The sequence below is a fragment of the Nyctibius grandis genome, chromosome 25 (assembly GCF_013368605.1).
Source record: "Nyctibius grandis isolate bNycGra1 chromosome 25, bNycGra1.pri, whole genome shotgun sequence".
Lineage (NCBI taxonomy): Eukaryota > Metazoa > Chordata > Aves > Nyctibiiformes > Nyctibiidae > Nyctibius > Nyctibius grandis.
In genome coordinates this window covers 5,734,059-5,747,529 of record NC_090682.1, presented here as the reverse complement: position 1 = coordinate 5,747,529, position 13,471 = coordinate 5,734,059, and the positions used below count along the sequence as shown (strand labels likewise).

At 60.9% G+C, this 13,471-nt stretch overlaps 1 protein-coding gene across 3 annotated transcripts; it reads left to right on the top strand.

Annotated features, from left to right (window-relative positions):
- Window positions 1-3,402: 3,402 nt before the first annotated feature.
- Window positions 3,403-8,115, top strand: FDXACB1 (ferredoxin-fold anticodon binding domain containing 1). Of its 3 annotated transcripts, none has more exons than XM_068418326.1 (5): window positions 3,403-3,630; window positions 5,246-5,402; window positions 5,535-5,738; window positions 6,030-6,188; window positions 6,927-8,115. In XM_068418326.1, the coding sequence occupies exons 1-5, from the start codon at window positions 3,543-3,545 to the stop codon at window positions 8,113-8,115; spliced, it is 1,797 nt and encodes a 598-aa protein (XP_068274427.1). In that variant the 5' UTR covers window positions 3,403-3,542. The 3 variants fall into 3 exon arrangements, with proteins under 3 accessions (XP_068274427.1, XP_068274426.1, XP_068274428.1); XM_068418325.1 differs by lacking the exon at window positions 3,403-3,630 and adding an exon at window positions 4,440-4,690; XM_068418327.1 differs by lacking the exons at window positions 3,403-3,630; window positions 6,927-8,115 and adding exons at window positions 4,440-4,690; window positions 6,309-6,425.
- The last annotated feature ends 5,356 nt before the right edge of the window (window positions 8,116-13,471 follow it).

The following is a 13,471-nucleotide window of genomic DNA, read 5'->3' as shown; positions in this document are numbered from 1 at the left end:
CGAAGGGACGTCCTTGTCCCTGAGGCTGTGGTCACACAAAAGCATTGCCAGCACCTTGGCTGCCCTGGCTGGCTTTGCGCTGGGCGACCTCCCTGTAACCAGGGTTTGGTCTTTGCTTTTGCTGTCGGCGGCCTTTTGCCGTCTTGCTCCTTTGGCTGCCCGGAGAGTGGGGCGACCCTGTAAGGAGGGTGAGCGCCGCCATCTCCGCACCCGAGGGGGGAAACGGAGCTCGCTGGACCCCGAGCCCCCCCTGTAAGCAGGGGAGGGCCGTTTCCCCGGCCCCCTCCTCCGGCCCCGGCGGCTTTCTGCCTGCTGGCGGCCTGGCCAGAGTGACCCCCCGCAGTCGGGGCGTGTCACGGCGTTTGCCCCTCGGTCCCCCGTGAAGCCCCTTGGCGTGTTGAGAGGCCCCTGTGGTGTCCACGCAGCCCCGGAGGCGGGTCTGAGGCTCTGCTCTCCTGCTCGGCGGTAGGGATGGCTCCCCAGACAGTGGCTGCGCAGAGCTTGCTCCCTCTTCTGGGAAGTTCTCCTTGTCCCTGTATGAGTGTGTGTGTGTCTGCATCCATGTGAGCGAGTGAATGAGCTGCTTGTTTAGGCCAGTGTTAATATTGCTGCAGCGTACTTAGCCTAAACTTCCCAGGAGGGAAAGAGGGGCTCTGCGCAGCAACAGGGGGTCCCCTCGGAGGCCGCGAGCGGAGGGGGAGCCCGGGCTTTGCCCCTCCTTTCCCAGGACGGAGCGAAGCCGCTTAGTCGTAGCGTGGGCAACGCGACCCGCCTGTAGCCAGGGCCTGGGTCTCTGCCTGCGTGGCTGCCCGTCCCGCTGGCGCCCTGCCAGCGTGTGCCACGAGCCGTGGAGCCCTCTGTCCCCAGGAGCAGCCCCAGGTCCCTGTAAGCAGGGCTGGGGAGGCTGCTCTAGCCAGCCCCCAGGAACGAGCCCTCCCTGGCCCTTTAGAAGGGCGCAGGTTGAGGAAGTGCTGTTTTGGCGCCGCTTTTGGCTGGGGCGACCTCCCCGCGGTTGGGGTCGAGGTCGCTCCCTGGGCTCCTGAAGACGTGGTGGTGGTGGTGGCGGTGTGCTGCAGCCAGGAGGGCCGGCCCGTAAGTGGGGCGCAGGCCGGAGCCTCGGGCTCCGTGGGGCTGGTTGGGAGGGCCGAGGCGAGGCGGAGCGCCCCGTAAGCGGGGCTGTGCGCGTCCCCCGCGCTCGGCGGGAGGTGCTTGGAGGGGACCCCCTGTAATCAGGCGGGTCGCTCTGGCCCCGGCCTTTCAGAGGCGTTGGGGCCAGGGTGTGGGGGGCCGGGCGGGTGCCCCCCTGTGCTCGGGGCTGGGGCCGCGGCCCCCCCGGCCTTTGGCCGTGAAGCTCCACCGCCTGGCTGTCGAGTCTCGTTCCTGTTGCTGCGGGGGAAGGCCGAGCTCTGTGGCTTCCTGGGTGTCGACCCGCCTGTAACGAGGGTCCGGGTCTGGGAGCCTTTTGCTCCGCTGGCAGCCTGTGTGGGGCGACCGGCCCCGTTAGCGGGGTGCGGGTCAGGGTGCCCCTGAAGCGGAGAGAGGGAGCCTCCGCGGGCCTTTGGGACCAGGGCTGCCCTGTAAGTCAGGGCCCGGGCAGTGCCCTGGAGTCCCGGGCACCTCCTGTAGTCAGGCGGGTGTCCCTGGCCCCGGCCTTTCAGGCGCAAAAATTTGGGAGTTGTGTCTTAACGCAGAATTGGAATGGCTTCTAAAAATCTAGGGAACGGCTCTGAGCCAAGTACCTCCCCAGAGTCACAAAAACCATCCCAAAAGCACCAAGGATGGTCTTGTTTGACTGGAGCCCTGGTGACAGGGAACTCCCTTTGCTCACGGTGCCTCTTTCCTCCTCTTCAGCTCGCCGCTCCTCCTCTCGCTAGCTCTTGCCTCACTGTTCCATACATGTTTGGATGCCTCTTATTTATTTCTTTCTTCTTCTGGAGCTGCTATTGGCGGGGGGGGGGGGGTGCGGTCCCGCGCCCCCGTTTGGAGAACGGGGGGGTGCCCCCCCCGGAGGGACCTCCCTGCGGTGCTTCCTGATCCTCTTTTTGATCCTGGGCCGTCCTTCCCCTCTCCGCTCCCTGCACCCCCGGGCTCAGCTGCCTCAGGCTCGCTTTTCTCGTCCTGTGGTGCGCGGCAGCCTGGGGTCTTTAAGGGCAGTAAAAGGGACTCCCGGTGGCAGGGTTGCCCAGGCAGGGCCTGGGCCCTGCTTTCAGGCACAGCCCCGATGCCCGGAACGGGCCCCTTCCCCTCAGCCTACTGCCTTTGCTGGGCTTCTCTTTCTCTTACGCTGCTGCTGGGGTTGGGAGCAGAGGGCGAGGGGAGCAGGGCACGGCGGGGCAGGGCAGGGCAGGGCAGGGCAGGGCAGCAGATTTAGGGTGGCAAGCACCACTTGCAGGCCCCAGACACCATCCACTTTCCAACCAGCTGTTCCGTGTTGAAGCGGCAGCTTCTCCCAGGTAATGAGGAACCCCCCTCAGGAAGTTCTTCTGCCCAAGCCCCCAAAACCTCCCAGGAAAAGCCCTGGCCAAAGTCACCAGCCACCGCTGCCGATTCACCTGCCTACAGGGCAGCAGGTGCCCAGCACTGTAGACAGTGCTTAGCTGGCAGCTTGTGTGGGGTGACCGCCCCGTTAGCGGGGTGCGGGTCAGGGTGCCCCTGAAGCGGAGAGAAGGAGCCTCCGCGGGCCTTTGGGACCAGGGCTGCCCTGTAAGTCAGGGCCCGGCCAGTCCCGGGCGCTTTGCAGTCCAGGCGGCGGCTCGAGCCCCCTGTAAGCAGGGGCGCAGCCTCTTTGGCCGCCGCTTCGCATGCCCACATGCATTTGCCCAGGGTGCCCGCCTCCAAGCCCGGCTCCGGCACCAGACGGCAGCAGTAGCACCCGGGGGAGCACCGGAGCACCAATTTGGTGAGAAAAGTCGATTAGCGAGGTTTTTTCCGGGGGGGGGGGGGGGGGGGGCCTAGGGGGGGTAGGTGTGGGAGGACGACGGGCGGGTGGGCAGTGCCGTGGAGAGCTCCCTTCGGGGGCCGGTCCGGCGTCCCTTTGTCCTCCCTCCGGGGGAGCGGGGGCTTCTCGGCCCGGACCGCGTCCTCCTGCCTTTGCAGCGGCTGGCGGAGAAGAAAGAAGAGGGAGGTCCTCCATCGTGCGAGGAAGGAACCGCGAGGCAAGAGCGAGCGAGAGGAGGAGCGGCAGCGGGGTGAAGAAGAGAGAAGAGAAAGGCGCTGCTGGGAAGGGCACCCAATAAAATGCTTTTTCCAACTGTGCGTGCCTCATTCATCTTCTCTCCTGCCCAGCTCGGCCCGGTGTTACCGGCGGCGCGGCACGCGCGCTGTCCCCGGGACGAGCGCGCTGGCAGCGGCCCGCGCAGGCGGCGCGGGGTCGCGCATCCGTGCCCACACCCGGCATGGCGGCCGGCGGCTTCGGCACCGCTCTGCTTTCGTTCGCTGCCGACCGGGAGCGGGCGCTCGGCTTCCCTTACTCGGGAAAACTTAGAAGTGCTGTCCCAGTCCATCTACTGTTCCTCATGGCCAGTAGCATGCATTAAGGAGCCATGGAGGGGCTTGTACAAAGAGATCTTGGACATGATCTGGCAATAGAAATCAACAACTCCCTAGGATCAGCTTGGATCTCAACTGCAGGTAAAATGACATGGAATGTTGTCCCTTCCATCCCCCCGGTGACTGGCGAGGGACCTCCCATACTTCCATGTGTGACAGATGGCATCAGAGAAGAACTGTATTCCTTCTTGATGCCAAAAAGCTTTTTTTTTCCTTTTTGGTTTTTTTTTGGGGGGGGCGGGGGGGGCAGGGAAGAAGGTGGTATGGTAAGTATCTGTTTTCCTAAATGGTGATACTGCATTTCTCAGCTTCACATGTCACTGAATAGCTCTTAGAGTAACTTACTCACCCTTTGAAATTGACGAAGTAATTTACCGAAGGCCACAGGGACCTAATGCCTGAACCAGGACCAGACCGCATCAACTGCAGGCAGTGGGTCCCTGTTGGAGCTTGCCTTTGCCCGTTTTAAGCCTTCCACTGTCATTACCCGTGCGACCCCTGTAACACTGTCCTTGCCCTGTGCAGCAGCTGAGGGCACACAAATAGAACAGGTGACAGCAAAGCGTCGCTATTCTCTCTCAAGCCATAACTTGCGGTCCTGGGGCTGCAGCGGCACGCCAATTACAGGTCCCGGCCTCGCCAGGGGCGCCGGCAGCTATTTGGGCCCCGAAGGGGTCCCTGAAGGGGGAGCAGCTGCCTACAAAGCACCGCGGAGGCCCGCGGAGGCCCAGGCCGCGCCGCGGAGAGAAGCCGCTTCCGCAGCGGGCCCCGGGGAGGCGCGGAGGCCCGGGGCCGCGGCAACGCGCAGCCCGCCGCCCCGCAGCCGGCAGCCCGGGGCCTCGCAGGGGAGCGGGGCGGCGCGGCCCGGCGCCCCCATCGGGCGATGAGCGCAGCAGCGGCCCGCGGGACCCGGGAACGTCATGAGGAAGCGCCGGCGGCCCGCGAGCGCCGGCCCCCGCGCTGGCCGCGGACATGGCGGCGGAGCGCCGCGTCCTGCTGCTCGGCGAGGGCAACTTCTCCTTCGCGGCCTCCCTGTGCGGGGCCGCGGGGACCCACGTCGTGGCCACTTGCTACGAGAGCGAAGAGGAGGTGCGCGGGCGGGGGCGGGCCGCGGAGAGCATCCGGCGGCTGCGGGAGACAGGTGGGTCGGCGCCGGCGGGGCTCGAACGGCCGGTGGGGAGGGAGGGAGGGAGGGAGGTAGTGGGGGGTCCTCGGGCAAAGCGACGTCGGAGGCCGGGACGGGGAGGGAAGCGGTGTGGCTCGTACTCAGCCGTTAGCGGTAACTTCTCGTGCCGATCGAAGCAAGGCTGCAGAGCGGCACGCCTTCGGTAAACCCGCGACCTGGCGCTGCGGTGCCAGCCTGGGAGCTGTCCGCTCCCTTCGGAGCCCATCACCGCTCCAGGCATCTCAAAAGTCCACTTTTCCCACGAGGAGTGGGAATTGTCCAAGAGGCTAAATGAAATACCCTAAAACCTAATCAGACTGAAATAGTACTGCAACAAGTAGCCAGTTAGCAGAAGTCTCGGCAAGAGAGCAAAGGGAGCCTAGGCTTTCTGGTTTTCCTAATGCACAGGAGTGGGAAGATGCCTGGCAGCTGCTGCTCTGATATGCTTAAAAGTGGACTACAGGACTTTAATTGCTACCTTTCTTTAAAATTATCCATAATGATAAATATCAGAGTCTTGCTTTTTTGAAGGAGCTGAAGTTGTGTTTTCTGTGGACTGCACCAAGCTGAAGGACTATTTTTTACCAGAAAAAAGAGAGTTTGATTGTATTTATTTCAACTTCCCTCACTGTGGGAGAAAGGCTGGGGTAGTGAAGAATAGAGAGCTTCTTGCCCGCTTTTTCCATAGGTGAGTAAACCAAAAGTAGTTCTGTGCTAATTGCCTGCTGTGATACAGATTTCTAGCTGTGTTACTCTCTGGCACTGTAAGATTTCTGTGTGCGCTAGCAGGCTTTTTCTTGTTACCTGGCTTTCCTTCCAGCTCCGCAGAAGTGCTGACAGAGGAGGGAGAGATCCATGTGGCTCTTTGCAACGGACAAGGTGGGACACCTGCTGATCAGCCAAGGAGAGAATGGCACAACAGCTGGCAAATAGTGGCTGTGGCAGCAGGAGCTGGATTTATCTTGAGTAACATTCATCCTTTTAAAGCAGAGACTATCCATGGGTATAAGTCTACAGGCTACAGGTAACCGTCATGTGGCAAAACTGAAAAGTTGATATACATGGTCTTATAATGCCTAGCACTAGTATGTTCTTTTAGTATCTTGTTTGTTGGAGAGAGGAGCTCCCTTTAATTTTCCTTAAAATAGCTACAGTTCTTTTTTGCCTCTAAGCAGAATAGCAAAGATAAAAATGCAAGCTTCTTGACAAAGTACCCTCTAAAAAATGAGGTTATCTTAGTTATCTAATGCTTACTTGTGATGCATTAAATATAGGAAACGATCAATGACTTTACTCTGATTTTGTTTATTGTCAGGAGTCAAGATAAATCTTTCTGTGTAGAGGGTGCTTTAAACCACATTTTCACACGAAGCACACCACTTCCGTATTTCAAACCTATGATCTGCGAGATAGAACTAAAAAGCCGAAAAGTTTCTTTTCAAGTACCACGAATACTTGTGGATAAAATTAATAGGTAAGTTTTATAATTAGTTTCTGTTTGGAAATAACACACGCTGCTACTCTCAGTGGGAATGACCAGCATAGGTGTCAGATAAAATGGAACCGCTTCACTTTCCCTCCTTTGCCTTTACAGAATTTCCTGTTCCATTTCTTCTTCCAGTCTGCTTCATGTTGGCTTGTGGTTATGGCCTACTGAAAAATAAGCCTACAGAACAAAAAGAAACTTTATGGTTAAGACCAAGCTGCTGTATACCTGAACACACAAATAAAGATGAAAACTTTAATCCGTGGTTTTACCGTACTGTGGAAGAAAACCAGGGGCTGACTTGGTGTCTGCTAATACCACAATACTAAGGGTGCTATAAGATAAAAAATGCTAACCTCTTAGGTGAACTGCTGCGTACTTTGGCGACTATCCAGGGCTAGCATAATTGATTAATTTCTGTAGTTTGTTAATGCCTGTGCTGAGTGGAAGAGGTGATGCTGACTATTAAGTCTCATTCCTTTTTTACCAGCTAAAGTGCAGTTTATTCTTGGTGGCAACCTGGAGACAAACACCACCGTCCTGAAAACGGGTTAGCCATTGCAACACCTTTGATGAAAGACTTGACTTGTTCAGGTAGTTACTAGAAACCGGCTTAATATCTGAGATTGTTTTAGGTAAATTGCTGCACTCAAATTATGATCACACGAAGGCATTTAAAGGAAATCTGTTTACTGGTGTCTGTAATTTGCACTTTTATTTTCACAGGGGTTTTCTAGAACTAAATTCAAATCATCCAGTACGGACAGTAAAGGAGAAGCTCACTGAAGAGCTCAGCCAAACCTTTCCATTACAAAACATTGACTCCTGCCTTTCTCCGCTCCACCAAGGTCACCTCAATGATATTTGTCGCTCAAATGTCTTTTGGATCATTCTGAGCCCAGAGGAGACTCCAAGCACGGAAGAAATGTCTAATGGACTGGCAAATGCAGTTTTATTTTCCCATGTTGATTTTTGCAAGGACACAGATACGAATGTCTGCGTGAATGTACAAGAGGGATGCAACATTTCAAAACAGTATTATCTTAGACCTTCCCTTCTACCCTATGCTCAAGCAATAATACAAAGAGGAGCCTTTCCCCCAGGGACACTTCATGTTCTTTCTGGCCCAGTTTTCAGGAAGTGTCTTATCGCTCCTTACTCCATGCCTGTTTTTCATGAGATGGTTTTTGTATGTGCAGTTAACAGGGGTACAGAGAACAGCTGTATCCAGCTGTTGGTGAATAACATTAAAAGCAGCATAGATTCTCTTCACCAGACTGTTTCTAACTTTAAACTGAATATCAATCTGCAAGAAGCAGTGAGCTTTGAAACAGCTGAGCTGAATGACTTTGCTGCTTTTGAATCTCAGCTTAGTAAAATTAAGTACTTCATCTGTACGGAGAGAGATACTTCAGGCTCCTGCGAGAAACAATCCTGTGTGGGAATTATAAGGACAGCTCATTATGAACTAGTAAGCCGTGAGCTGGTTGTTGTCTTTGCTTCATTGAATCTTGACCTCCTAGCCATGCTGATCTGTAGAATATCTGACTGGCGAATGCTCTGGACGTCAGACACACGGTTCCTCTGTCAGTTTCCTAGAGGAGAGCTAAGACTTTTCAAGAGTTTTTCTCTCTATCCACCTTCCTATGTGCATGATGTCAGCTTTTGGGTTCCTGACGGGGAACAATTTGATGAAGTTGCTTTTCACACCATTGCTAGGCAGGTGTCAGGTGAAACGGCCGTATCCATCCAGTTAATCGACAGTTTCCAGCAGCCAGAGACCGGACGGAAGAGCCTCTGCTACAGGCTGACGTTTCAGTCCTGTGACAAGGCGCTGAGCCGCCAGGAGGTGGCAGAGATGCAGCTGCTCTTTCGGGAGGAAATAAACCAGCGCCTGCGTGTAACTCTGCGGTAGAGCGTTGTATGTTGTTTTCAGGTGCTCGGGCAGCGTCTGCGCTTGTTGCCCATCTGGAAAATGTGGCTCACACCTTGTGGGACCTGACCGCGTGTGTTATTGCTGCGCCTCTTCCACAGCGCCTCTTCCAGAGCGGGTGCGACGCCGGCGGGAGGCGCCGGAGCTCGGCCGCGGGCCGGCGCCGCGCACGCGGGCCCCGCTGGGGGGGGCACCGAGGCGCGGGGGCTGCGGCGGGCGCGTGCCTGCCCCCCCCTCCCCCGGGCGTCGCGCGGGCGTCTCGCGGGGGCGGTGGGAAGAGCCGTCACGTGGGCGTCGCGCGGGGGCGGCGGGAAGAGCCGTCGCGAGGACGCAAAAGCGCGGGCGCAAAAGCGCGGGCGGGGTTGGGCGGGAAGAGCCGTCGCGTGAGGGAGTCGTCAAGGGGCGCGCGCGTGAGGGGCCGCCTGAGGGGAAGGGGAGCGGGACCCGCCTGGGGAAGGGGCGGGCGGGCGGGCGGGGGGGGGTCGGCGCCGCCTGGGAAGGGTCCGCAATCGCCTCGGGGCGGGCGGGGGTCGGCCATCGCCTTGGTGGGGAGGGTGTGCGATCGTCTCGGGGCGGGCGGGCACCGGCGCCGCAGGGGAAGGGTCCGCAATCGCCTCGGGGCGGGCGGGCGGGGGTCGACCATCGCCTTCGGGGGGGCTGCGAGCGCCGTGCGGAGGGCTGGGGCTCAAGCGCCGTCCCGGGGAGGCGCGGTCAGCCATCGCCTCAGGGTCTGCGGAGGGAGCGACCGGGAGCCGGGAGCGACCAAGAGCCCGGAGCAGCAGAACGCCCTTCGGAGTCGTCCCTGCAGGGAGCACCGGAGCCCCAATTCCGTGAGAAAACCCGATGGGCGCGGTTTTTTCCGAGGGGTGGGTGGGTGGGTAGGGAGCAGGGGGTAGGGGCGGGAGGACGGGCGGGGTCGGGTAGTGCTGTGGACAGCTCCGTCCTGGGTCGGTGGTTCTGTGGAGAGCTCCGCCCGGGGCTCGGCGTCCCTCTCGGGTCCTGACCGCGTCCTCGTGCCTTTGCAGCAGCCGGAGGAGCAGACAGAGGAGGCATCCGTCGTGTGGCACTGCGAGGCAAGAGCGAGCGAGAAGAGGAGCAGAGGAAGCCCAGGAGACTGAAGCCGACGAAAGAGAAAGGCGCTCTGGGCAAAGGGACCTCCCTGTCACCGGGGCTGTGGTAACACAAGGGTGCTGCCGGCACCTTTGGGGTGCCCTGGCTGGCTTTATGCTGGGCGACCTCCCTGTAACCAGGGCTTTGGTCTTTGCCTTTGTTGGCCTTTTGCCATGCTGCCCCATGGTTAGGCTGTCCGGAGAGAGTGGCAGCCCTGTAAGGAGGGTGAGAGCCACCGTCTCCACACCCGGGGCGGGGGGAATGGAGCTTCTGAAGACATGGTGCTGTTGTGCCGCAGCCAGGAGGGCCGGCCCATAACTTGGGCGCAGGTCAGAGCCTCGGGCTCCATGGGGCTTGTTGAGCGTGCTGAGCTGAGGGGGGCGGCCCTGTAAGCGGGGCTGTGCGTGTCCCCCGTGCTCGGTGGCAGGTGCTGGGAGGAACCCCCTGTAATCAGGTGGGTGTCCCTGGCCCCGGCCTTTCAGAGGCGTGGGGCCAGGATGTGTGGGGCTGGGCGTGCCCTGCCCTAATCCTCTTTCTTTCTGCTGTCGGCCCTGGGAGCAGCTTGGGGGGAGCCGGGAGGCTGGGGTGAACGGGTCCCTTCCGGGTATTGCATTATTTCAGCGGGGCCTGGGTCCTACTTGGGCAGCCCTGACATTGGAACGCCCTGTTTTGCCTTACTCCGGACTGCTGGGTACCATGGCGATGATACCACCGGAGAAAGGTGGGTCTGACGTAGCTGAGCTGGGGGGGGTGGGGGGTAGGAGGGGAGGAACGATGGCGGGGGGTTGGGGAATGCTGTGGGGACCTCCCTGTGGGGGTTGGCGTCTCTCACTCCTCTGGGCGGGGGAGCTGGTGTTTGACTGCGCCCTCCTTCCTCCGAAGCTCTGGGAGAAGAAACACAAGGCATCGTGTGGAACTGTGAGGTGGGAGTGGGCGAGAGGAGGAGTGGAGGGCTGAAGAGAAGGTGCTCTGGGCGAAGGGACGTCCTTGTCCCTGAGGCTGTGGTCACACAAAAGCATTGCCAGCACCTTGGCTGCCCTGGCTGGCTTTGCACTGGGCGACCTCCCTGTAGCCAGGGTTTGGTCTTTTGCTGTCGGCGGCCTTTTGCCGTCTTGCTCCTTTGGCTGCCCGGAGAGTGGGGCGACCCTGTAAGGAGGGTGAGCGCCGCCATCTCCGCACCCGAGGGGGGAAACGGAGCTCGCTGGACCCCGAGCCCCCCCTGTAAGCAGGGGAGGGCCGTTTCCCCGGCCCCCTCCTCCGGCCCCGGTGGCTTTCTGCCTGCTGGCGGCCTGGCCAGAGTGACCCCCGCAGTCGGGGCGCGTCACGGCGTTTGCCCCTCGGTCCCCCGTGAAGCCCCTTGGCGTGTTGAGAGGCCCCTGTGGTGTCCACGCAGCCCCGGGGGCGGGTCTGAGGCTCTGCTCTCCTGCTCGGCGGTAGGGATGGCTCCCCAGACGGTGGCTGCGCAGAGCTTGCTCCCTCTTCTGGGAAGTTCTCCTTGTCCCTGTATGTGTGTGTGTGTGTCTGCATCCATGTGAGCGAGTGAATGAGCTGCTTGTTTAGGCCAGTGTTAATATTGCTGCAGCGTACTTAGCCTAAACTTCCCAGGAGGGAAAGAGGGGCTCTGCGCAGCAACAGGGGGTCCCCTCGGAGGCCGCGAGCGGAGGGGGAGCCCGGGCTTTGCCCCTCCTTTCCCAGGACGGAGCGAAGCCGCTTAGTCGTAGCGTGGGCAATGCGACCCGCCTGTAGCCAGGGCCTGGGTCTCTGCCTGCGTGGCTGCCTGTCCCGCTGGCGCCCTGCCAGCGTGTGTCACGAGCCGTGGAGCCCTCTGTCCCCAGGAGCAGCCCCAGGTCCCTGTAAGCAGGGCTGGGGAGACTGCTCTAGCCAGCCCCCAGGAACGAGCCCTCCCTGGCCCTTTAGAAGGGCGCAGGTTGAGGAAGTGCTGTTTTGGCGCCGCTTTTGGCCGGGGCGACCTCCCCGCGGTTGGGGTCGAGGTCGCTCCCTGGGCTCCTGAAGACGTGGTGGTGGTGGTGGCGGTGTGCTGCAGCCAGGAGGGCCGGCCCGTAAGTGGGGCGCAGGCCGGAGCCTCGGGCTCCGTGGGGCTGGTTGGGAGGGCCGAGGCGAGGCGGAGCGCCCTGTAAGCGGGGCTGTGCGCGTCCCCCGCGCTCGGCGGGAGGTGCTTGGAGGGGCCCCCCTGTAATCAGGCGGGTCGCTCTGGCCCCGGCCTTTCAGAGGCGTTGGGGCCAGGGTGTGGGGGGCCGGGCGGGTGCCCCCCCTGTGCTCGGGGCTGGGGCCGCGGCCCCCCCGGCCTTTGGCCGTGAAGCTCCACCGCCTGGCTGTCGAGTCTCGTTCCTGTTGCTGCGGGGGAAGGCCGAGCTCTGTGGCTTCCTGGGTGTCGACCCGCCTGTAATCAGGGTCCGGGTCTGGGAGCCTTTTGCTCCGCTGGCAGCCTGTGTGGGGCGACCGGCCCCGTTAGCGGGGTGCAGGTCAGGGTGCCCCTGAAGCGGAGAGAAGGAGCCTCCGCGGGCCTTTGGGACCAGGGCTGCCCTGTAAGTCAGGGCCCGGGCAGTGCCCTGGAGTCCCGGGCACCTCCTGTAGTCAGGCGGGTGTCCCTGGCCCCGGCCTTTCAGGCGCAAAAATTTGGGAATTGTGTCTTAACGCAGAATTGGAATGGCTTCTAAAAATCTAGGGAACGGCTCTGAGCCAAGTACCTCCCCAGAGTCACAAAAACCATCCCAAAAGCACCAAGGATGGTCTTGTTTGACTGGAGCCCTGGTGACAGGGAACTCCCTTTGCTCACGGTGCCTCTTTCCTCCTCTTCAGCTCGCCGCTCCTCCTCTCGCTAGCTCTTGCCTCACTGTTCCATACATGTTTGGATGCCTCTTATTTATTTCTTTCTTCTTCTGGAGCTGCTATTGGCGGGGGGGGGGGGGTGCGGTCCCGCGCCCCCGTTTGGAGAACGGGGGGGTGCCCCCCCCGGAGGGACCTCCCTGCGGTGCTTCCTGATCCTCTTTTTGATCCTGGGCCGTCCTTCCCCTCTCCGCTCCCTGCACCCCCGGGCTCAGCTGCCTCAGGCTCGCTTTTCTCGTCCTGTGGTGCGCGGCAGCCTGGGGTCTTTAAGGGCAGTAAAAGGGACTCCCGGTGGCAGGGTTGCCCAGGCAGGGCCTGGGCCCTGCTTTCAGGCACAGCCCCGATGCCCGGAACGGGCCCCTTCCCCTCAGCCTACTGCCTTTGCTGGGCTTCTCTTTCTCTTACGCTGCTGCTGGGGTTGGGAGCAGAGGGCGAGGGGAGCAGGGCACGGCGGGGCAGGGCAGGGCAGGGCAGGGCAGGGCAGCAGATTTAGGGTGGCAAGCACCACTTGCAGGCCCCAAACACCATCCACTTTCCAACCAGCTGTTCCGTGTTGAAGCGGCAGCTTCTCCCAGGTAATGAGGAACCCCCCTCAGGAAGTTCTTCTGCCCAAGCCCCCAGAACCTCCCAGGAAAAGCCCTGGCCAAAGTCACCAGCCACCGCTGCCGATTCACCTGCCTACAGGGCAGCAGGTGCCCAGCACTGTAGACAGTGCTTAGCTGGCAGCTTGTGTGGGGTGACCACCCCGTTAGCGGGGTGCGGGTCAGGGTGCCCCTGAAGCGGAGAGAAGGAGCCTCCGCGGGCCTTTGGGACCAGGGCTGCCCTGTAAGTCAGGGCCCGGCCAGTCCCGGGCGCTTTGCAGTCCAGGCGGCGGCTCGAGCCCCCTGTAAGCAGGGGCGCAGCCTCTTTGGCCGCCGCTTCGCATGCCCACATGCATTTGCCCAGGGTGCCCGCCTCCGAGCCCGGCTCCGGCACCAGACGGCAGCAGTAGCACCCGGGGGAGCAGCGGAGCACCAATTCGGTGAGAAAAGTCGATTAGCGAGGTTTTTTCCGGGGGGGGGGGGGGACGGACTAGGGGGGCGTAGGTGTGGAGGACGGCGGGCGGGTGGGCAGTGCCGTGGAGAGCTCCCTTCGGGGGCCGGCCCGGCGTCCCTCTGTCCTCCCTCCGGGGGAGCGGGGGCTTCTCGGCCCGGACCGCGTCCTCCTGCCTTTGCAGCGGCTGGCGGAGAAGAAAGAAGAGGGAGGTCCTCCATCGTGCGAGGAAGGAACCGCGAGGCAAGAGCAGCGGGGTGAAGAAGAGAGAAGAGAAAGGCGCTGCTGGGAAGGGCACCCAATAAAATGCTTTTTCCAACTGTGCGTGCCTCATTCATCTTCTCCTGCC

Bases quoted from the DNA above. Each gene is read 5' to 3' on its own strand.
- FDXACB1 (XM_068418325.1), top strand. From the start codon at position 4,522: ATGGCGGCGGAGCGCCGCGTCCTGCTGCTCGGCGAGGGCAACTTCTCC. The intron at 4,691-5,245 runs GTGGGTCGGCGC...GCTTTTTTGAAG, and splicing joins CCGGCGGCTGCGGGAGACAG to GAGCTGAAGTTGTGTTTTCT. The intron at 6,189-6,926 runs GTAAGTTTTATA...TTATTTTCACAG, and splicing joins CTTGTGGATAAAATTAATAG to GGGTTTTCTAGAACTAAATT.